The 23,348-nt window shown below is 40.7% G+C and overlaps 1 protein-coding gene and 1 long non-coding RNA gene across 8 annotated transcripts in view; one reads left to right on the top strand and one right to left on the bottom strand.

The window, feature by feature from the left end:
* tenm3 (teneurin transmembrane protein 3) overlaps nt 1-23,348 on the top strand; it is a 329,661-nt gene that overhangs the window by 170,135 nt on the left and 136,178 nt on the right. For all 7 annotated transcript variants that reach the window (XM_019879750.1, XM_019879749.1, XM_019879748.1 and 4 more), the window contains one exon: nt 20,699-20,966. In XM_019879750.1, coding sequence (XP_019735309.1) covers nt 20,699-20,966 — 268 coding nt within the window. The remainder of the gene's footprint in view (nt 1-20,698; nt 20,967-23,348) is intronic.
* LOC109521724 (uncharacterized) lies at nt 16,720-17,494 on the bottom strand. Its single transcript, XR_002169418.1, has 2 exons — nt 16,982-17,494; nt 16,720-16,889 (listed from the first exon to the last, which is right to left on the bottom strand). It is a non-coding gene; the product is annotated as an uncharacterized LOC109521724 (long non-coding RNA).

Genomic DNA, 23,348 nt, shown 5'->3' with positions numbered 1-23,348 from the left:
AAATTTGTTTGTAATAAGCAGCGGCTGATTAAACAAGTCAGTTATATGTTGTATAAAATGTTAAAAGAAGAAAGTGATACCAAATTGGCAAAACCTTAAAACTTCAGTGTAAAGATAGCAGTGAAAAGATAGCTGACAGCTAAACAACTTCAAATGTCATTTATATTGTTTATTTTTAACACAATACTCAATATAATCAAAGAAACTAATTTAAATGCTTTCAATAATAAAATATTTTGAACATATTCAAACACTTTTGAACAGTTGAACACAAAAACACAAGACTGATATTTTTTTTTAATTCAGTCCAAGCACCAAAATATCTGTTGTTTATGATTTAATTCTTTGGGGAGTATAAAACTTTGTTGCATATTTAACATTTGACATCCCCACTGCTAGACTGAAGAATTGAAGCTTAGTGATTTGAGTAGGTATTATATTATTATGATTATGTATAACATTGGCTGTCACTTGGAGAGCGCTTTTCTACCTCTGGCACTCCAAGTGTTTCACACTGTTTCCTCATTTACGTACTAACGACACAGCATTCGGAGCAACTGGGTGTTTAGTATCTTGCTCAAGGACACTTCAACATGGTCGCGCTGCCCGTGGATTGAACCCCAACCTCTGAGTTGGGGGAATAATCACTCTACCACTGAGCCATGCCGCCCCTTAAACATAAGTGGCTCGATGGATAATTGATTGTAATTAAGTAAAACAGCAAAGTGATTTCACCTACATCATTCTTCGAGATATATGTCAGCTTTTTATAGGTTGATAGAGGGCCTATATGTAGATGTTTGTAGCTAATTACATTTACTGCATCAAGGGTCTTGTTTTCTGTTTGAGTGTGAATGTATTTGAATGCACCTCGCGTCCCACCGAACGAGAATTATTTTACTGTTGTGTTATGCCGTTATGATCCTATCCGTCTGAATCACTAAAGTTCAGTGTATTGTAAACGATAATCACAAGCATCTGCCTGTTATATGACATGAGTGATCCAAGGGATCATGCCACATGCACCACTAAATATAGACAAGTGTGCTGTCTCCATTGCCAAAATATGGAGCGGGTCGTGAGCGGCTCAGAGAGTGGGGGCGAACTGACTAGAAAGTCGTCATTGATGAAGCAAATAGACCTAGTAAAGTTAGATGGCCTTTTAGTACAAATCTAGATTTGTATATTGATTTATTCATGGAGGTGGCCCCGTGGTCGAGTGGTTTGTGCATCGACCTCACAGTCATGGGTTCGGCCTCCCTGTGTTGAGTTTGCAGGTTCTCCCCATGCCTGCGTAGGTTTTCTCTGGGTACTCTGGTTTCCCCCCCACATTCCACAAAACATGCATGGCCGGCTGATTGAACACTCTGAATTGTCCCGAGGTGTAATTGTGAGTGCGGATGGTTTTTTGTCTGTGTGTGCCCTGCAATTGGCTGGCAAACGGTTCAGGGTGCCCCCCTCCAACTGCCCAAAGACAGCTGGGATAGAGTGGATCAGAAAATGGATGGATAGATTTATTCATGGAGTGATTTAACCTCACGCGGGCTGCGCCTTCTGTTTGCAGTCTGATAGACCAACACAGAATTGGAGCACCTTTGATGCATGTACCGGTCGGAGCATTAAAACATGCTCTTATGCTGTGCAACTGGATGAAAATTTTACCAGCACACATTGAAAAAAATGGGAGCATTCACGATCATAATGGTCGCAGCATTGAGCCCTGTGCATACAAAAATCGGATTGACTTGCAGGGTGAACATAACTTTTTTAGATTTGCTGGTCAATCGCCTTGCACAAAATGAAGGTGAAAACTTGTAGGGTCCTATTTTATTAGACTGGCACCCATGCGCTCGGCATAAAAAACAGATGGAACTTAATTTTTCCTGCCAGCGCAAGTCTAGGTCTATGAAGCAGCCTTGCCCCTGACGCATATGATAATTTGCTGACAGAAAGTAGTCTGCGCTTAAAACGGATACGTTGTCATTTTCGTGTCGGGCCAATTGTTAGTTCAGCATTTTTGTGAATTTGGTAAATGGGTGTTCCTGCTGCGCCCCTCAGCGCATCTCGCAATTTGATGACAAAAAGTAGACAGCATTTTTGAGTTCTCAAAAGCAGGTTTATTTTTGCAGTACAGGTAGTCGAATGCGCTTTTGGTGTAGTTAATGTGCGTGGTTGACCTCATGGTATTTCATTCATACGTATGACACAAGTGTGCGACAATCCCTCTGAATTATTGTAGAAATTAATTAATTGAACAAATTATAATCATTATCTTAAAAATAGTTTAATAGCACCTCCATCAATATTGGATGCACAATCGGGAGGTGAAAGACCGTTTCCAATTGTTCACATCAAATACACAGGTAACTGCATCATCCGAAAGGGGAGATATTGCAGTTTATGTGCCAATGTCATACACGAATTCTAGTGAATGTCTTTTCTGTTTTTGCAATGTTGAGCATGTCGCACTCAGGCGTGCGCTCCGCATCTCCTTGATTTTAATACAAATGAGGGATCCCGCGAGGATTGGCTGGGAAAACATGACATTCCATCCCACAATGGTGCACAAAGGCGCAAACGCCCTGTTACATTTAAGTCTACCGATGCAAAGTACAGAAAAATACCAAAAGAAAGAATAGGTCATCCAAGTGTACAGTTAAACTGCACTTTGCACTAGACTTCAACATGGAAAGAAAATAAGGCGTATAGTTTATATTTTGGTTTGAAATAAATTTTTGGTGAAACCAATCAAGAGGAGCTTTGACAAAAGATTATTCTCGTTAAATATTACAAAATACTCAAAGGCATTTTTTCCAACCTCAGTCCTAACATCTGAGAAATTAAGTGCGAAGGGATTATGGGCACACATGAAGTAACTGAAATACTTGAAGATAAGTAAAATGGCAGGTAGATTATTAAGAGAGGCCTTCTTCATAAACAGTAAAGAGTGTCTCTTCTCAGAGCCAAGGAGGTCCATCCGGCCTTCTGGTACAGTTGCAATGATGGGTCATAAACCCAAAACCAGGAATAAATCTAGTAGTGGAGTGATAAACACCAAGTGATTTTAATGTACTGTAGATGAGGGAGAGACGGTGATAAAAAATGTATTTTGTCTTATCTGTTTGCAAGAGTTCTCCTGAAGACCAAATTCATTTCTATAAAACGATGCTAATAAAGGATTCAGTGTGATTAAAATGTCTGCAATATTTGTTTTGAAAGACAACTTGTCATCGGTTCAGATGTCCAGAGAGGTATAATGAGTCCCATGAACAGAAGTTAAGTTGAGTTCAGATAAGTAAGCCAAAAGTTACTTTTAAAATAGTCTAAATTTGTCTAAAACTGCCTGACAGAATGACATAAGAGTTGAGAGGACGAAAGTCATGTTAGCAATTGTGACACATGCAAACAGCAGATCCTTAAAACCTAAAACTGGGACTCAGGTGTCAAAAAAGTGTGATAGGGACATCACAAGTAAAAAAAAAATCACAAAGTTTGTTATCCAGAGCAAGTGCAATATTATTCATGGTCGTCGTGGTTGCTGGCACAATACTATTCCCAGATCTTAAAATCAAACGATGAAACGTTAAAGGGATGTTTAGGATGTCATGTTCTGAAGAAGGAACACGTGATCGTTTATCAGATGTTCTCCTCGTTTTGCCAACTCTAGCTATTTTCCATGGGTTGGAAATGCATTCTCTAGTCAAATTACTGGTAAAAAATGTTTGTGAAAAATAGCCACCTGAGCTGCCAGAAACATGGCTAAATATTGCAACATTTTTGCAAAGTTGGCAACGCGACGAGGCAAGGCAATGCCCCTGCTCGCTTGTACCGCCCACACATGTATCAGAATAAAAGCACAAATTTCAAAATAAAAGTGTCACCATTTTACTTTGTAGTCACACTGTATTTCATAAAGAGTGCAAGGTCTGGTCAGAAACCTCTCACCCTCTGAATTATAACAATGCACATTTATTTAGTTATTACTAAAATTCAAGGGCTCTTTGTTTTAAGGTGTTTGAAGTGAAAAGAATGGTTTGCCACTTTTTAAACCGGTCATCCCAACCACTTTGTTGTCTATTTTCTGAGGTTGAAAAGATGCCAAAAGCAAAACTTCCATCGCCCTGCCTTTCAAAGCCTCAGCGACGCCAAGGCCATCAGCTCAGTGCAGAACAAGCAACAGAAAAAAGACGGGTTTCTTTGCAAATGGCAGGATGACGCCAAAGCTTATTGACGTTGTCTATACTAAAAGTAAAAGGGAGGTCAAACCAAGGCGGAGAGAGACAACAAATAACACTTAGTGCTTTTTAATACAGGGCCAGGTAGACAATTCTCCTCAACACCAGAACTAATCAATGAGCAATTGAATGAGCGGATGGAGCATTTCAAAGTGCGAGGGGGGGAAAAAAACATTTCTTTTCAACGCCACTCCTAATCAATCAGGGTGATGGGATTAAAAGATTCGGAGACAAAGAGAGGAGCCTTCCAGACATGAGGATGCATCAATTTTACATATTGACAGCACACTATAGCCTCGGTTCAAACTGAGAGAAAATATTCGGAAAGTTTGCTTGGAAGAAAATGAAAGAATGTCTGTCATTGCTCAAACTAATGAACCCCCTGGCAAGTGGAAAGCAGTAAACGCATTAAATCGTGTCTGATTACACTAAAGTAAGGTTGGAACAGACGAGAGACTGACAACAGGGCACACAAGCGGGCACAGGCCTAGTGGAGAACATTTTGTGTGCGATCTTATATACACAATGACTCGCATATCGATTACGCTTGTACCGTAATTTCCGGACTATAGAGCGCCCCTGATTATAAGCCGCACCCACTACATTTTTAAAAGAAAAACCATTTTGTACCCACACAAGTCGCCCCTGTCTATGCCCATATTGTAACGTGATATTTGCAAAGAAAGACGCTGCACAGAAAGAGTTTTCAACGTGTAATAAATTAATCTTAACTTTTCTTTGCCTGTTAACGCTGCAGCACGATGGCAGTAAAACAGCACTCACACACCTGGTTAAAAAAAAAAAAGGCACCGTTCCCTGCCGTAACACTTGGTCAAACATTCCTTCATTAGGCTTTCTACCATCCACGCTTTCGTGTCAACTTTCAAGACAATAATTTTTCGGGAGGTTTTCTTTTGGCATATGTAACGAGGTGAACAATACGATAACTATTGTAGTCGATGCTGCCTCGTTTCATAAATGGAGCACTGTCACTTTAAAAGGAGCGGTAGATAACCTCGTGGGAAATCTCGTGAGACTTGGACCACGAAGTGAAGGGAGATAAACGCTGAGCTGTGCTTATTCAGACCTGACGGCTCTGCAATCGGCATTGTAAACCGGCTGATATTAAGCGTAAAATATCGTCGTTTGAGAGTTTGAACAGTGTCGCACAGTGGGCCGTGTGAACAGCCGTGAAGCAGTTGTTTTCCACGTGCTTTGGGCACATACAACATGCAAAGTGCTCAAAAGCCACTACTGTTGTCTATTTTTGTCTACTTTTCTATTTGTTAGTCCCATTTGACATACCTCAGTATTTTATTTTATTCATGAATTTCGGTTGGGAATAAAGCCTTCATAAAAATTATTTTGTGTTCAGTCAAGTCTGTCATAGACTCAGCCACACAGCTTTCGGATCGCAGTTCAACTCAAAACACAGCTGAAGTGCGCCCTCTCGTGGCCGGTTGTTATCACTGTGATACATGATAGCGTCTCACTGTTACCTTTTCTGATCGAGCGCTTCCTGGCGGCCGTTGGAAAAATCTTTAAACAGGCCGCTTCATTCAATAAGCCGCAGGGTTGAAAGCCTGTGACAAAAGTAGTGTCTTATAGTCCGGAAATTACGGTAATTGTTAAAGATGCCTTTGCATGTTTTGTTTTGTTTTTCAGATATGGACTGCTGAATATTCATCAATGTGTACTGTATATCTGTCTTGATCAATTTATAATTGCCGCTTGCTTCACATTTATGTTGAAGTTGTTTTCTGTTTCATGAGGTCTTCTGCTGTGAACATTTCAAAATGCTTCACACCAGGGTAAGATTGCCTTTTCTTTTTTTCTTTGTGGATAAGTAGGGAATAACCACAGTCTCGCCCCGAGGATGATCTATCTCCTCAATAAACAGCCGGCTTCACTATGCATGCACTTATATGTATGTTTGGAGGAATATAAAACAAGATTTAGTCATAAGCAAAATTGTCTTCCACTGCATTTGAGTTTGAAGTTCTGTAGCACAGCCGGAATAAATAAAGCCTCCACTCTATTATGCTATTTTCACATATTTTTGATAAAATTGCTTTGTACATTACTTAGGCCCGCCGGGCACACATAAGGACAATCAGACTGGTTTTTGTCCCGATTTTGCCCCTCCCAACAAACTATTCATTCATTCATTCATTTTCCGAACCGCTTCCTCCTCACCAGGGTCACGGGGGGTGCTGGAGCCTATCCCAGCTGTCTTTGGGCAGTAGACAGGGGACACCCTGAACCGGTTGCCAGCCAATCGCAGGGCACACAGAAACGAACAACCATTCGTGCTCACACTCACACCTAGGGACAATTTGGAGTGTTCAATCAGTCTACCATGCACGTTTTTGGAATGTGGGAGGAAACCGGAGGACCCAGAGAAAACCCACGCAAGCACCGGGAGAACATGCAAACTCCACACAGGAAGGCCAGAGCTGGAATTGAACCTCTGCACTTTGAAGTCAACGTGCTAACCACTCACTTGACTACCAGGCCGCCCCCCAACAAACTAGTCCTATAAAATTATCCTTATGTGTGAGGTGGGTTAAGAATGGATATGTCCCACGAATTGGGTCCAAAACCAGTTGGGGGTCCACGATGTTAAATAATGAACATATTCAATATTTTCGAGCAATACTCTTTGTGAGTGTATGGGGGAAGCCGAGCTCTGTTAAGCCAGTTCACTCCACAAACTCTTACGTGACGGAATGTAGCCAAACAAAGTAGCTCTGTGACTGACAAATGAGGAAGTGTTTGGTAAATAAAGCAAAGTCATATCTTACCCGATTTTCATTGATTCATTTTCTCAAACTGGTTGTCCACCCTCATTCTGGTCACAGGAGTGCTCTGGTTTGGAGCCCCCAAGGTAACTTGGAAGAAAATAAAAAACAAAACAAACTTTGTATTCTATTATTCTATTACAATGATTGCGATATAATGCATTTTTTTTTTTTTTTGCGAGGGATGGATGTACTTGCGGGTCATCTTCCAGGTAAACAAAAGCAGTAATAATGGAGTGAACAAAACCAGTAAAAATGGAGTGATCTCTTTTCATACGCACAATGTCCACGTAAGGGACATATTTGACTTCAATAACCATTCAAAGTTTTCCTCCATGACGCATTCGGTCAATGACAAACTGCCATTTCTCAAAAAAGCCACCTATCTGTGCACATAGTAGCCAAACTGTGTTTGTTTCTTCTCAACTTGGCTTCCCTAGATGGCAGGAAGTATTTTCCAAAACAAGTATTTCCTTTCCAACATTACCATCTTAAAACGCTCCCATCTCCGGTCCTCTACAGTAACACTCAACCACCATCGACGAATATCCGGAAGAGCGCCGTCGTCTTTGTCTTTATGAAGTCACGTGTGATCACGCGAGAGCTCTCCCTCGGCAGACTGGATTCTTGACCGGTGGTGGAAGAGAATCTTTATGTGTGTGAGAAACTGGGTTAATAATAATAATAATAATAATAATACATTTTATTTGTAAGCGCCTTTCACAGCACTCAAGGACACTTTACAACCAAGAGCAAACAATATTTGAGCACCACACACGCATTACGACCAAAACTAACAAATGCCTGATTTATTTTATCTTGATGTGTGGGGTCTGCCAAAAATAAAAAAATGCTTATGTGTGTAACCGGCCATCGAGGGAGTAGTCCAACCACACTATGGGTACATTTACAACTTCCATGATCAAAAAATTTTTTTTTCTTTTTTAACTTTGTCAAAAAACTGCTTCCAGTTTTATACAGTCCAGAAAAAGGCAAATATTGGGGGTTGTAATTTCTGTTCTGGGAGTCACTGGCGATAGTAAATCTACACTTTGATGGAGAAGTGTGACCAAATTATCAATTGCTAAACACACTCAAAACATAGCTGCATGTTCCACCATTCATGTTTTGAATGGCAATTTAAAAGGCAATGTGATGACTTCTAATGGATTCAACTCAGTAAGGAACATAGCATTTCAAATGGTAGGATACCTGTTGACTGTGATGACCAAAATTAGATCGAACAGATAAAAGTGTAAACCACATGAGGCAAAGGAAAACACACTGACTTAAATGAATGTGGTCCTCCATACTAACCACTTCGCCAGAGTGAGAGAAAAAAGCTGGCTAGGCGGGGGGTGTACTTGTTCAAGATGGAGCACCAAAAGCTAACTTGGCAAGAGAAAATAAAATAGAGAACAAGGGTGAGAGACGGAGTGGGAGGGGAGGGTGTATGTGAGGTCAGTGCACTGGTGCTTCAATAAGCAGAGAAAAATGTGGAACACTGATTAGGGCCTCTGAAAGGGATGCAGCTGCCTCCACTGAAGGAGCGCATGTCGGAACGGACTGGAAAGTAATAGAGGATGTCAAGAGCGGCAGAGAGGGGATGGGAAAATAGAGGTATGAAGACAGAGTAAAGAAAGATGAAAGTCTATTCATGTTAAAGTGAGTGTTACAGACGAATGGAGGAAAACTCTTGTTTTGCTCAGAAGAGAACGGACCAACTTTATCTGGATACTACAAATGAAACGGTATGAAATTTTCAAATCGCGATTATAACTAAAGTGATTAAGAATAGCGGTTTTATCACAACGGTGCTGATGGTAACGTACACCACAAAAAGCAAATAACAGATACATGCACCAAAACGATGGTGAAAATGTTTCATTTTGAATTGGAAAACATATATAAAATAAGGTACCTTACGTCCCTTTTAATATTAGTTATGTCAAGTCATTTTTTTTTTTTTTTTATCTTGATAAAGACATTGCTTGGATGACAGAATATGTTTCTCCAAAACCTGTATGCACCTTTCAGCATTAATGGTGCCTTTACGGATTTGAACATTTTCCATGTCGTAGTCACTAACACAACGTCACAGATGCTAGCTTTTTAACGTTTCGTCTATAGCAATCTGAATGGTCCATTTCATCTTTGGCATGGAGGACACAATGCTCATGATTTCAAAAAAACAATTGGATACTCGGCCTCATCAGACCACTGTACCGGTTTCTTTTTCTTTCACACATCAGTGCATCTCAAATGAATTTGGCCCCAGTGAAGCGGTGGTGTTCCCGGGTGGTATATGGTTTTCACTTTGCATGGTAGAGTTTCAACTTGCATTTGTAAATGTAGCGGCAGACTGTGCTTACTGACAGTGGTTGTCTGAAGTGTTCCTGAGCCCATGTGGCAATATCCTTTACACAATGACGCCTGTTTTTAATGCAGTGCCGCTTGAGGGATCAAAGGTCACGGGCATTCAAGCTTGGATTACGGCCTTGCCTCTGATGTGCAGAGATTTTTCAGATTCTCTGAATATTTTGATGATATGGTGGCCCTTAGATGATGAAAAACCTAAATTGCTTACCTTGTCCCATCCTTGCTTGTTAACAACTGAAACTTTCCGAGATGCTCCATTCATACCCAATCATGACCTTTTTGCAATGAATCTGCTCATGTTTAGAATGTGCCAAGCATTATACATTCATGCTTACACACAAACACACACACACACACACACACACACACACACACACACACACACACACACACACACACACACACTTAGACACACATACACACACATGTCTACATACATATATTTAATTTAGGGATATCATAATCACACTTTTTTGGTACCCAAGTCAGAGTCTTTGGTTTTAAGTCTGTGCTGATACCAAGCACTGATACAAGACCTTAGCAGTGTTTTAAGAAAAAAAGGCATGCATCTGATTTTTCTGTTATCTTTAAAATGCAATTCAAATGAATATGCAGGACGTTTTATCGAAATGTATTTATATGTAAGTGCCAAGGGATGTGAATGGCACCAATTTGGTGGAAGTGCCCATGTAGGCTTCAACATAGAATGAGGGATTTCTCTGTTTGACACATTTGATATGGTCAATGCTAAACAATACAGTGATACCTCATTGTATCGCGCTTCATTTATCACGGCTTCAGTACATCCCGCTTTTTTTTTTTCCAAAGTACTGTATTCAGAAAAAAAAGCGCCGAACAACTCAGAGGTTTTGTAGATGCCTGTACGCATGATTGGTTCCCGGCGTGACGTCGACCAATGACAGCGCGAGTGGATTCATCCCGTGAGCTGATTGGCTGCGCATCTTCCCAGCACCTTCCCCTTTGACTCTCTGATCGGTGTGTCTCGTCTGTTAACTCTCATTCACATACATGTATTTTCTTCTGTTGTGCTACGTGCGTGGCGAGGAGGGGGGGCGAGCAAAAGAAAAGTGAGCTCGAGCAAGTGAACGATTGAGTGAGAGAGAGAGAGAGAGAGAGAGAGAGAGAGAGAGAGAGAGAGAGAGAGAGAGAGACATCGGGCTTGTACGAAAAAAGCAGCATGTGTCCTTTCGCCTCCTCTTCCTCATCAATTGTCTTATCATAAACACATCGGCTGTGCGGGGATTGCCGGCCAAGAGCTAGCTGGAGGCTAACGGCGGCTCCACCCTCAGAGTGTAAAGTGAGAACCGCCTCCTCCAACAGAAGTCTCTTCGCCTCACTCAGAAGGCAATACTGATAAATGTTAATGACTGTGTAAGGATTTATAATGAAAGATTTAAGTAAATTTTACGTGTACAGCAATCCCTCGTTTATCGCGGTTAATGGGGACCAAAACCACCCTCGATAAACGAAAATCTGCAAAGTACCGACCAATTAACATATACAGGTAAAAAAAATTAAAAAATAAATAATTTTTAAGTCTGCAAGAAGTCCGCAAACGGTCCGCGAGAAGCTGCAAAACAACAGCGAGTCACATAGAGCAACATATACAGTACTGTACTCCATGTACATGAAAAAAAAAACTTTTATTTTTTTATTTTTTTTTTTTTATGAATATGTTTGAAAAAATCTGCGATGCACTGAAGCCGCGATAAACGACCCGCGAAATAGCGAGGCATCTCTGTACTGCTGTAGTCTTTGTCTAAAATATGTAAAGTATAATCACCGTTCACATATTTTAAACATGCTGCTACCCACATACACTTACACAAAAATTCATAGCCAACCCTCTTTACGGTTTTTCACTTATCATGGCAGGGTCCCGGTAAGGGAGGGATCACTCATTATTTATAGGCTTGTACAGGCTTAAATTCAGAGTCCATGCATCTACGTAGTTGTTGGGTATGTGCGCGACTTCTCTTATCTTGAAACGACACGATTTATGACCTCATTAAATGTAACCAGTGGAGAACAAGCTTGCTTGTCACCAAATAATTTCCACTCGTTAAACTTCTTTGAAGCGAGTTCGTTCGGACGTGTCACACCAATCACAAACCTGTCCATCGCTCTCTCAACTCTTTGACGCTGCCGTTTAGTGAGGAAGTTTCTTTATATCAGGCAAGGCAGACTTATTTAGGAGCATCGTTAGACTTGTTTCCCCTTCCAAACAAGCTATAAAGACAAGTCTGTCTCTGCCTGCAGGAAAGATGTCCGCAGACATCTCTACGGGTGGATGCATGTCACACTAACTGAAAACAAACAAATGAAAAACATAACATTGTGAAATACAAAATTTGAATGTTATTGTAGCTCTGTAACCTTCAAATGTTCCGAAAATGATAAAACCGAATTTCCGATCATGTGATCAGATCAGCCCCGGTCCCGTTTATTTATATATTTATTTACTAACTCGGATATCTCTACTTTTACTCTTTTTTTGGAGCTCAAATTCAAATTGAGAGAGTATTTGCAGAAAACTATCTTGACTTTAATCAGTTTGAAGATTAAATATCTGGTCTTTGTCGCGTATTCAGTTGAATATAGATTGAAAAAGATTTGCAAATCAGTGCATTCTGTTTTTATTTAGGTTGTACACAATGTTCCGACTTCATCGGAATTGGGGGTTGGAAATTTTTGATGATCAAAAGAAGAAATGGACATCTAAACAAAACAAGGCAGCCAATATTGAATTTACATGGCTCTGCTTGCAGAAGGTCTCAGACCAGTGGATTTGGTCTGCACCAGAGTTCTTCTGCTTTTTGTACCTATCCAAGTGAATCAGACTCAGGGATGAATGCAACCTGATTTTGACTAAAACAAGTTGAAGGGTGCGTGTTGTGAAATCACCATTCGTCAGAAATGATGTCAGATGTATGTTCAGTGAAAAGATGCTTTTCATTGACAGCGATGAAAAGAATCTGCTGCTTCAGTAGCTTTCGCTCTTTTTTTTTCTCCAATATTTGAATATCTCGCTTCAACAATGTGTAAATCAGCATGTGATATTGTACCACTACCTCTCTGCCCTTTTGTATTCAGCATTCATCCATCCATTTTATATTCCGCATATCTATGCAACTAACTATGTCGGCTTCTGGCTGAGTATTGCAACTGACTTTGGCGCGAGAGCCGGATTACACTGTGGACTGGTCGCTAGCCAGTCACAAGGCGCAGATAGAGCAAGTGATGCACTCCACCTACACAAACAGTAAAGATAGCCTCTGCCTGTAGAAAGGACGCATGCTTGCTTTGGTCTTCTTGCTCCAGACCAGAGGTGGAATGTGTTTTCACGCTTCACAAAACATAAGTCTTAACTCTTATACTGACCTCTTCCACTCTGTACAAGTGTTCTTTTTCCTGGATCTCTTCTCCTGCTCGTCTTCTCCTTTTTCTTCCCAGTCTTTCACCTCATCCTTTCTGTCTATCCATTTCTCTCCGCCTTACAACTATTGCTCTGTCTCATGTCGGTTTTTCTCCCTTTTCATCTTGTCTCAATTCGCTTGACCATTGCTGTTGCTCGCGGGAACTTTTAATTGACTTCTTGTGACACTTGCAGTTCTTTTTGTACGCTTTCTTTTCTCCTCGTTCGATTATCCATCACCTGTGCTGAACCATGAACTACTTTCAGATCTCTATTTATGAAACTTAAAAAAAAAAAGAGCCATCAACTTTTTTGCCATGACATGTTACCTGTATCATTTTAAATCATATACAAGTAGGCCTGCAATTGTGTATTTGCCGAATGTATGTATTTGCAAAATAATTATCATCTTAGTTTAACCCTTTCATGCACCCTGTAACCTGATAAAATGATAAGCTGTCCACTGGAGTAACCACTGTCCCTGAAAGGGTTCATTTCTATTGTCAAAATGTATTCATATGATGAGATTAATTGGGTCAATACTTGATTGCTCTTCAGCATTCACGCATGTCATTCTGCAACACAGAATAAATATTTTGCCGATAATTATTATTCCATCAATTTTCAGCCTCATTATTGATGGTGGATACGGGAGTTAATGCATCCACCGCGGCGTATAGCTTTGTTTGACTAAACTTGAAACACATGAGAGGGGAAAAAAAAAGCTTTAGTCTGGCACTGCAGTCTTGTTTTGCTTGCTGATATTTTTTTTTTTTTTTTGCTTAACTCCGATGATCCTAACAACTGTACGTAGGCCTTGCCTAACATGGAGTGCTGTTTGCATGCAAAAATACACACAAATACAACAAAAAGAGAGCAGCATGTGCTCTTACAAGACAAGCCATTATGCCTGCTAGTGTTGTGGGGATTGTCATCATCTGAAATATTGATGGCCTCTGATACCGCAAAGATTTACTGTCAAACTTAAATAACAATACTTTTGTTACATCAGTCATTTGAAGTACATACTGTATTTGCAGTACAATACCAGACAGGCAAGTGGTCATATTGATTAGCAGACAGACACATGGAGCAGAGGGTGGGGAAAAAGAAAGTTAATACATTGTTTAGTTTTGACAGCAACCAAAATCTATGAATGGTGGCCAAAATTCATTTGTGGCAGCTCACCACAAATAAATAAATATGTGGGAATCACTGCAGCTGCAATGTCATGAATCCGATCAATGATGTCATTGATTGGTAAATCGGCGAAATAAAACACAGCCAATCACAAAATGTGCATAAAATGCAAAATATTGGCTGATCCGATCTAGCCGATCAGATTCCTATCCATCATGTTCCCGCAATAAAAGGCCCCCCAAAAAGAGCTATTCAACATATTTACTTTCTTCTTTCACATTTCTTGACTGGCTCAAACCATTCCACCTTCCCGTCTCATATTCTTACATTTCAACAGTTTAATTAATTGCAAAACACTTCAGTTCGGCATCAGCTCTTCAGCATCCATGCGCATATTCAAGAGAAACGACATTCTCTTGTTAATTTAATATTCTCTATGTCTTGTCTCCCTCTGTGACTCATATTCTGTAACACACATTCAGATTTGGTACATTGCGATAAAATGTGTAGCAATTCACATAAAAACACTGAACAAGCTCTTTCAGAGAAAAGTGCTGTTCAGAAGATTGCATCGTTGCACTGCTTTACATGTTCCAACGCAGTCAAATGAGGCTGGCTTAATGCCTATGTCTGTGTCTTTTATGACAATCTCCTATTGTGCTGCTTCTCCATTCTCGACGGATGCTCCAGGTGTTTCAGGTTTGATGGGTGCCCTCTCTTGATTGCAAGTTTCAGCTACTTCCACAGATGTTAATCTTGGCTCTTCAGAAGTGTGATGTTTTTTTTTTTTTGTTTTGTTTTTTTGTACGTTGCCATAGTTGGGTCTTTTAGCTGTGTGTTTCGGGTCATTATCTTGTGTAGAGCATTTATTACCTGTTGCCGAGATCTTCCCGACACTTGGCAAAATATTGTTTTGATAGTCTCGAGATTGTCATTGCCCAAATTCAGGGAGGATAAGGTCAAGGTCACCCACAACACATAACAGGATAAGCGGTTTAGAAAATCAATGAATGGATGGATACAGTTGATTTTAAAATCAGCATTATTTGTAAAGTCGCTGAGGTTTTATAAATTGTAAATTTGTTTTAATTTGTTATTCAAGTTCTGAGCTAGGGCGGCTAGGGTGTTCAGAGCATCGACCTCACAGTGCAGAGGTCGTGGGTTCGATCCCGGCTCTGGCCTTCCTGTGTGAAGTCTGCATGTTCTCCCCGTGCCTGCGTGGGTTTTCTCCGGCTACTCTGGCTTCCTCCCACATTCCAAAGACATGCATGGCAGGTTAATGGAACACTCTAAATCGTCCCAAGGTGTGAGTGTGAGCGCGGATGGTTGTTCGTCTCTGTGTGCCATGCGATTGGCTGGCAGCCGGTTCAGGGTGTCCCCCGCCTACTGCCCGAAGACAGCTGGGATGAGCTCCAGCATCCCCCGCGGTGACCCTTGTGAGGATAAAGGGAATTGGAAAATGGATGGATGGATGAATGAATGAGTTCTGAGCTAAGTCCTATATGGGAGGTTGTCCGTTAGGCAGGCATCAGTCATACAAAGGCAACTGAACTGAGACGCTCCCACGTCTCAGCTGACATCCAAATGTGGGTGAGAAGGCTTGTAAATATCCAGAAACCCTCTGAGGTAACATGTACTTTTACTTGAGCTCATTCACCCACTGACACATTTCTTAAGCAACTGTGCCACACAAGACAAGTACTTCTTTGAACCTGTGATTGTAAGATTCTGCCATAAGAGTGAGTGCACTTCTTTAATTAGCAGTTTTTCATGGCATTCTTGAAGAAAGCCACAGGACAGCACTCAATCACCCCCACAACTGCTAGCTTGATGGCTGAAAATAATGGTTGGCATTGACATTTTGGGTCTCTCCCCATTAATAACGGCAATTAAATATAGTGTTTTCTGGGGCCTTCTGTCATTCATGGGCCCTTACAATTAACTAGTTTAAATTAGAACGTTCAAAAAAGACATTTTAATCACAATTCACATTTGAAAGTGAGAAACGTTTATGATGTCTCCTTACAGCAGCATTAAGAACAAATTCACAAGCTTTTTTTTATTTTTAAATAACCTTATCCCGAATCCCGCATCGCATTGTGGTCAAAGGTAGAATCTTGGTCTGTTTTGCGGCTTTTGGTGCTGTAAATAATAAATCCTTATTGTGGCAGACGGCACATGCGAACAGCTGCAGCAGAGTTACATCACACAATGGTTGCCCTGACTACAGTTGTTCTTCAGCTTCCATTTCTTCTTCTACTTTCGTTTGGCTGTGTACTGCGTACTCTTGGTGAATTACCACCACATTTAACATGCTATAAACAATTTGGCCACGGAGAGTACGACATGACTACTTTGGCAAATGGTGGCGGGAATGTCAATGAAGGTCAACATGATTACCGAAAGGGGATATTGCCAGTCTCAAGTTTTAATTTTAATATTCAGTATACAAGTCACACCTTGTAAGTTTGCCTGGGCCTTACTATAGTCCAAAAAAAAAAATGGGAATTTATAAAATTCAAATGCTAAAACAATTCCACATGTGTCTTGTGTATAGCTCAGTGGTTCTCAATTATTTTCTGTCATGCCCCCCCAAGGAAGAGGAAAACATCTCGCCGCCCCCCTCCCCCCGCACGACTATAAACAGTATCGTTTGCCTATAAAATTGTTATAAGTACACCTTTGCATAACACTGTATCCTTATAACAGTGATGGCAATGGCAAGTGATTAAGTTCTTTGGGTTTCTTGCGTAAGTGGAGGCCACTGCTTTTCTGTGTGATTTCCTCAAAGACCTCTTCTCTGCTTCCACTAACATCCTTTTTCAGCCTTCTGGAATGAATCAGCCCTGAAACACTTTCTTGTCTGTCCAGGGATGCTGCTAAGTCAGCTGGAAAGAGCTGGACAGAAACCTAATTAAACGTCTTCGTAAAAAATCCAGTCAAGTGGTCCGTGTCCGTAATAGTTTTTAGTTGCTCTTATTCCCACATACCTTTTCGTGTTGTTCCAGGTCAGTGATATTTAGATTTTCTGTGGTAGACACCGAGTTCAATCGGTCGTCCTTGTTTTTGCCTTTTTCCTCCTTGTCATCACCTGTTGAGTTACTTTGTTCCACCAAAGGGTATTTGTGGTCCCACAAGCCATAACGCTGTTTTCACATACAATACATAAAGATCCTGTGAGAGCAACGCTTGACATATAGTGGAACCCCCAAAGTCAAAGTCTTCCGAAATTCCATAATTTGGAGGGCATGGGGGAAATATATCAAAAAGTGGACAAAATACAAAACACAAATCCTTGGGTCTTGATCTGTCATCATGAAAAATGTTTCATGAGACAAGAAGCCAATCGACAGCTTTTGTTTTCAAAAGTTCCAAAGGGGATTGACTAACATTGTGACATATCGCTCAAGTTTATTTGCAGTAACTTAACACTTTCAGGGACAGTGGTTACTACAGTGGACAGCTTATCATGTGATCAGGTTACAGAGGGCATGAAAGGGTTAAGACAGTGGTTCTCAATTATTTCTGTCATGCCCCCCCAAGGAAGAGGAAAACATCTCGCGCTCCCCCCCGCACGACTATAAATAGTATAATTTGTCTTTAAAATTGTTATAAGTACACCTTTGCATAACACTGTATCCTTATTAACGTATAAGAGAATAAAAACATAAAGAAATATGGACCAACTTTATGGACCAATTTACAACAAAGAATAGCTTTAGTAACTGGAACAGAAAAGATTTAAAGTGCATCTGAAATTCAAAAATAACATTAAATCCTTAATTTAACAATAAAAATTTTTTGACTGACCATGTCAAACCATACTATACTGAAAAATAAAATTACATAAAATCAACAACGAATAATGCATTCAAACTAATCACCAACATTATCTCAGGAACACAATATTAAAAAAACTTTAACCAGCAAAACAAAAACATAAAAGAATTTGTGCTTTTTCTTTTTTTTTTAAATCAAAGAGGATTTCTTGATTAATTGCTACAATGAGCATGTTTTGCAATGCACAGCTTTTCGAAGCGAGGTTTGAAGCAGGACACAGCAACTCTCGGCTCCTGCTCAATGTGTAGCCGGGACCTGTACAGTATTTTAGTTTACTGAAGTAGCAGTCACAAAGCGGCATGATTGTTGGCAATATTCGGCACGTTTTCGCTGAAAACAAACTCAAGCAGCTTATCAGCATGATTGGAGTGTAATGTCTTTAAGTGACGCCTTAATTTATTTGGCTTCATGCTGTCCGCTACCTACATTTTTAGACACAGTTAGCACATCGATCTTTCCTCGTCTGCCACCGCAGTCACATTGAATCCTAGCGCTACGTACGCCCCGTCATATTTCCTCCCTGAGAATGTTCCCTGCGCAAACTCTGCCAATGAGAGCGCCACTGCCCCCTAACGTAGTGGAGGTGCAACTGCACGTTATTTTAGGACTAAAAAAATAAAAAAGCATGTTCCCCAAGGTCAAACGTGCCCCCCTTGACGGAGCCTCGCGCCCCCACAGGGGGGCGCGCCCCACTATTTTGAGAAACACCGGTATAGCTCAACACTTGAAATGTGGCACCAGAGATTGCAGCTTCAGATGGTTGCTTCATCCACTGCAATTGACCAATCGTCACAGAACAGTGATTGATTGCATTCTACAATGTTGAGTTTAGAATCCTGTCTTGCATCACCCATCAAGATGTGTGTTTTTGTGTGCATGCGTTGTGGCCTTGGGTATTTCCTTCCACATGCCCACTATTTTTCTGAGCTTTTTTTTTCAATGAGTATAAATAACAACAGCGGTGAAAAATGGAGACATGATGCGCTGTATAGAAATCATGTACCAGCTTTGCCATTCATCTTCTCAAACCACCTTGGGAAGACAAATAGATTGGTTGAGAAAAGCTGAAACCAGGTCATATTTCAGCTATTTACATGGCGGGGAAAAAGAGCAAAGGTAGTATTTGGGGTAATTTTCTCAAGCCAAGTCTAGCCAAAATTGCACCTCATGCGCGTCTCAAATTATATTTAAAATGATCAAAATTTCCACTTCTATTGCAGACTCAGTGGTCTTGTCAGAGTTGGAATACTCACACGTTGTTGACAATCACCAGTAAAAGCACACATTTTCGGAAACACACAAGTAATGAAATTTAAATAAAACATTTCATTTGTTTTTCCTGATGTTTTATACCCCTTGCCTTAGGCATGATTTTGAGTAAGCGGTAAGAAATGAGGGTAAGATTTTGGAACCACAGCATATTTTTCACAAAAGGAACACACAAATATTAGCCGTCATTTCGGTCGACTGGCGCCCATGTGCTCTGCGTAAAAACAGACATAATTTTGTTTTCATGTCGGCGCAAGTCTAATCTACTGTGTTGGCGGCTATGTGGCGCCTCTGGGTGTTCTGGTGCATGGAATAGTCTCGCCCTTGACTCATCTGACACTTTGGTAACAAAAAGTAGTCTGAGCTTGACGTAAAAAATGGGTGCATGTTCTTTTTCATGCCAAGGCGATGGTCCAGTACTGCGTATTTGTGAATTTGGTAGGCGCGCTATGCCTCACTGGGAATTCCCCCAAGGGCAATTCTGCAAATTTGGTTACAAATAGACTGGAGTGTGCACTGCCTTAATCCACATCGAATTCTGTGCACAAGTGGTGTAATGACATTTTCTTATATTTGATGGAGGCGCAGGTTGACTGTTTTTTGTGGTGGATGTTATGAGTGGTGTCAAATCCAGGTCCAGAAAGTAAAAACCCTGCCACATGTTCCTGCGGCAGGGTTTTTACTTTCTGGAACTGGAATTGACACCTCTGGATGTCATCGGATTTCAGTCATTATAGTAAAACAAGAGTGGGGCAGTCCTTTTGAATTATTTCAGTAATCAATTCTTTGAATGAATTGTCATCATCATCTTAAAACAATTTTAAAAGTGCTATCCTGACTGCATATCAGAACTCGGGCGTTGAGGGGGAAAAACAGGTGCGCGATCGGGAGTGCAAGGCGGTCTGCAATTTTCACTGAATGTGGCTGACTACATCATTGGCAAGGGAGAGCATTCAGTTTATACTGTACAATTACACTTTGTGTGAACCAATCTCATCTCCGGGACCGCACCAAGTCAATTTCTGCTTCAGCAATGTCAAGCACTGATGTGCTCCCACCGCCCTGAATTTAATGGCAATGATAGGCTGGGAGTTGGCTCGTTCCATCCCACAATGGCACACAAAGGCACAAATGTCCCCTTCTGACGAATTCTACCTGTACAAAGTCAAGGGAAATACCAAAAGAAGGAAAACTTCACCGGAGTCCGCAGGGGGGGAGATGCGAAACTCCACACAGGAATGCCAGGGCCTGGATTTGAACTCTGTACCTCTGGACTGCGAAGAGGACCTACTAACCAATTTCAAGTGTTATTGTATTCTAATTTGTATTGCAATCCTGTTTTAATGTGGTACAAATACTGAATTACTACAGGTACAGTAACATATTTAAATTTGCAATTCCTCTGTACGAGTGCTTAAAATTAAATCAATAAAAAATATTTTATTTCTTCCTGGTGACTCATTATTTTTCACGTTGATTTGGAATGCCTGTCCCTATGTTTTTTATGTCAATAAAATGATGATTTATGACGAAATTTGACCACACATTAAAAGTCAGGCATACCCCTCTAGTCTCACTTTGTTTTCTAATGTTTACAGAGCAACCATCCAATCACCACAGCTCTACTCTGCCTCCCGTGGCACCCCCACATCGTCAACAGCCTTCAGTAACAGCTCTCAACCAGTCACGGGGCTCCGCACATCACCCTGGTCAATTGCTGAATTCTACACGCCAACTAACTCCTCCCACTGGAAGCCCGGCCCCTGTGGCCGGCCAGTCACCTGCCGAGCTGCAGACCACACCCCCAGAGAGCGTCCCGCTGCAAGACAGCTGGGTGCTGGGTAGCAATGTGCCTCTGGAAACAAGGTAAATTCAATTTGGTTGCAACACAGATGCGGTTCAAGCTGTGCGATGTAAACAAAGTTGTAATTAATTTTAAAATACAATAATAGCAATAGAATGGCGGTTTTCTGTTCATTCATTTAGCCTATCCCAGCTGTAAAACACAGATTTTATTGAGAGAACAAGGGATCGGAATTAAATTGGCCCAGAGGCTAAATTTTTAAAACCTGGAGTATTGACAAGCCCCAGCCTTAATGGTCCTGGAGAAATTACTCCAATATATTTTCAATTTATTTAGTCCATCGGAATGTTATTTTTTACCTTCTACCTTTCTAATCTTGTTTCTCACTCGCAATAAAATTAAAATGCTCATCCCATTTGGAGTCGAGCCATCTCACCCCACCGCAGCGTCATGCACGAGAGGCACCAGTGACTCTATCTGTCCCGGGGCAGTTCTGTCCGATCATGATATGACATGTAGTGCTATATAAAAAAGTCCATTGTGCCTTATAACCCTAGAATTTTTATATTGTTATTTTGATATGTGGGTTTGCCATCCGAGCCCAACCTGCTCGGACTTTACTGGCTTGGGAGCACAGACTGCCGAGTCAGCCACTTTGAAGGCTCAGAGGAGTAAGGTTTTACAAATGTACACCCACGCAGTATAAGCTGGCGGACTTTAGGTTGGGTTCACTCTGTTGCTACACTCCGTAGAATCCGAAAGGTTCACTCTCTTGGCAGGACTAAACTGCAACCGTTAGACAAATGTAGAAGTTGGGTTAATCTTGGTTTGAGTGGTCATTCCTAGAGTAGGAAGGAGGGATGCCGTCATCTTTTCTTTTTCAGTGGAAGTTAGAACTAAGGTCATGCATGAATGTCTCTCATTTAGCACATGATTGCAGCGTTGGTGCTACTCCTATCCTGGTGGAGAGCCTGAAAGGGTCAAAAGTTTAGTTTCATTTCTCAAAAGGTTGATGACAATGCACGTTGCCACCAGTGCAATCAGTCATTAAAAAGTCAAGGGAAACACAATAAAATCTTACAAACAACAAACGAAACGCGCATCACACCTTACAGAAGTGATTTTTGCAGCTTAACAGCATGGAACTTGTTCCTCTACATTAGTTTATTTTACAGTTGTCATTTTTTGCGAGGTGGTAGTTGGAGGACCCCAAAGAGCAGGGAGACAAGGAGGAGCAGGGTGGATTGACCAAAATGTATTTAACAAAAACACAAACCGGCACACATAGGAGAAACAAACTCCAAAAACTCACTCAAATAAAGTCCAGCAAAATCAAAGTAGCAAAAAACCCAAGACAGAAAACAAAACATGACATGTGCACACAGCAACAAACAAACAGCAACAATGACCCGACACTGAGTGATTGAGCCGTGATTGCCTTTTTTATAGACAACTAATGACACAATGACCAACAGGTGTGCAGCTGCAGTCAGAGCCCTACAGTGCCACCTGTTGGTCACAAACAGAACCATGACAACAGTAAGTCATGTCATGTGTAATAGTATTTTTTTTCAAACAATTTCTTATTCTGTCAATGTTTGTTTATTTATTTATTTTTTTATTTTACATCAGTGGCATACTCACAAGACAATTGGTACTTAAAACCATCAATTAAAAAAACAGGGTTAACTTGAATGTGTTTTGGTATTTCTCTAAACAAAAAACTATCGCTAATAAAAATGTTAAAGTACCGGATTGATAAGCAGTATCACGAAGAGAAGTAGTATCGTGAAAATTTGAATCGTCCCTTGAGCGCTCCATACAATGACTAAAAGATACATTCAAAATATTTGGCAGCACAACTAGTTTTGTGGTGATAAGCGGATCGGAAAATGGATGGCTATGTGTGTGTGTGTACATATATACAGTAAATATTCTCTAGTACGAACTCATGTTTGCGCTGTCCAATTTGTCCTGATAACAGAAATTCCTCATTTGGGAAATGAGCATGGTACATGTCCTTTATGAACCTGCAAGTATGTTGACAAAATGCACGTGTAACAACACAATCAATAAAATACAAAAATATACAGTCCAAAAAGTGTTTATATAACAAAAACTGCAATACAGGTGTATCCAAAAAAAAATCACAACAGTAAAATACGTACAGTATTGTTTATTTTTTTCTGTCTTGGGAAAAAAATGTGTCTATTTTGGATTGTTTTGTTGGATGCATTCTTTGGTTTATGACAATGTTTGCCTGCGTGTCATACAGTTTTCTTGCTAGTTGCAAGTAACTGTCCCGTTGATCACCGATGTCTGGCAATTCTTGTGCATACTGAAATGAAGGATTTTTGTTGCCATTTGCATTGCTTCCGTGCTGGATGGTGGCTTGTCATCAGGCGTTGAATTGATGCCTTGGTTTTTTAAAGTTTCGTTGATTT

This window comes from Hippocampus comes, unplaced genomic scaffold, assembly GCF_001891065.2.
Source record: "Hippocampus comes isolate QL1 unplaced genomic scaffold, H_comes_QL1_v1.1 scaffold158, whole genome shotgun sequence".
Taxonomy (NCBI): Eukaryota; Metazoa; Chordata; class Actinopteri; order Syngnathiformes; family Syngnathidae; genus Hippocampus; species Hippocampus comes.
The sequence above is the reverse complement of the archived record's forward strand: the minus strand, read 5'-3'. Positions and strand labels throughout refer to the sequence as shown.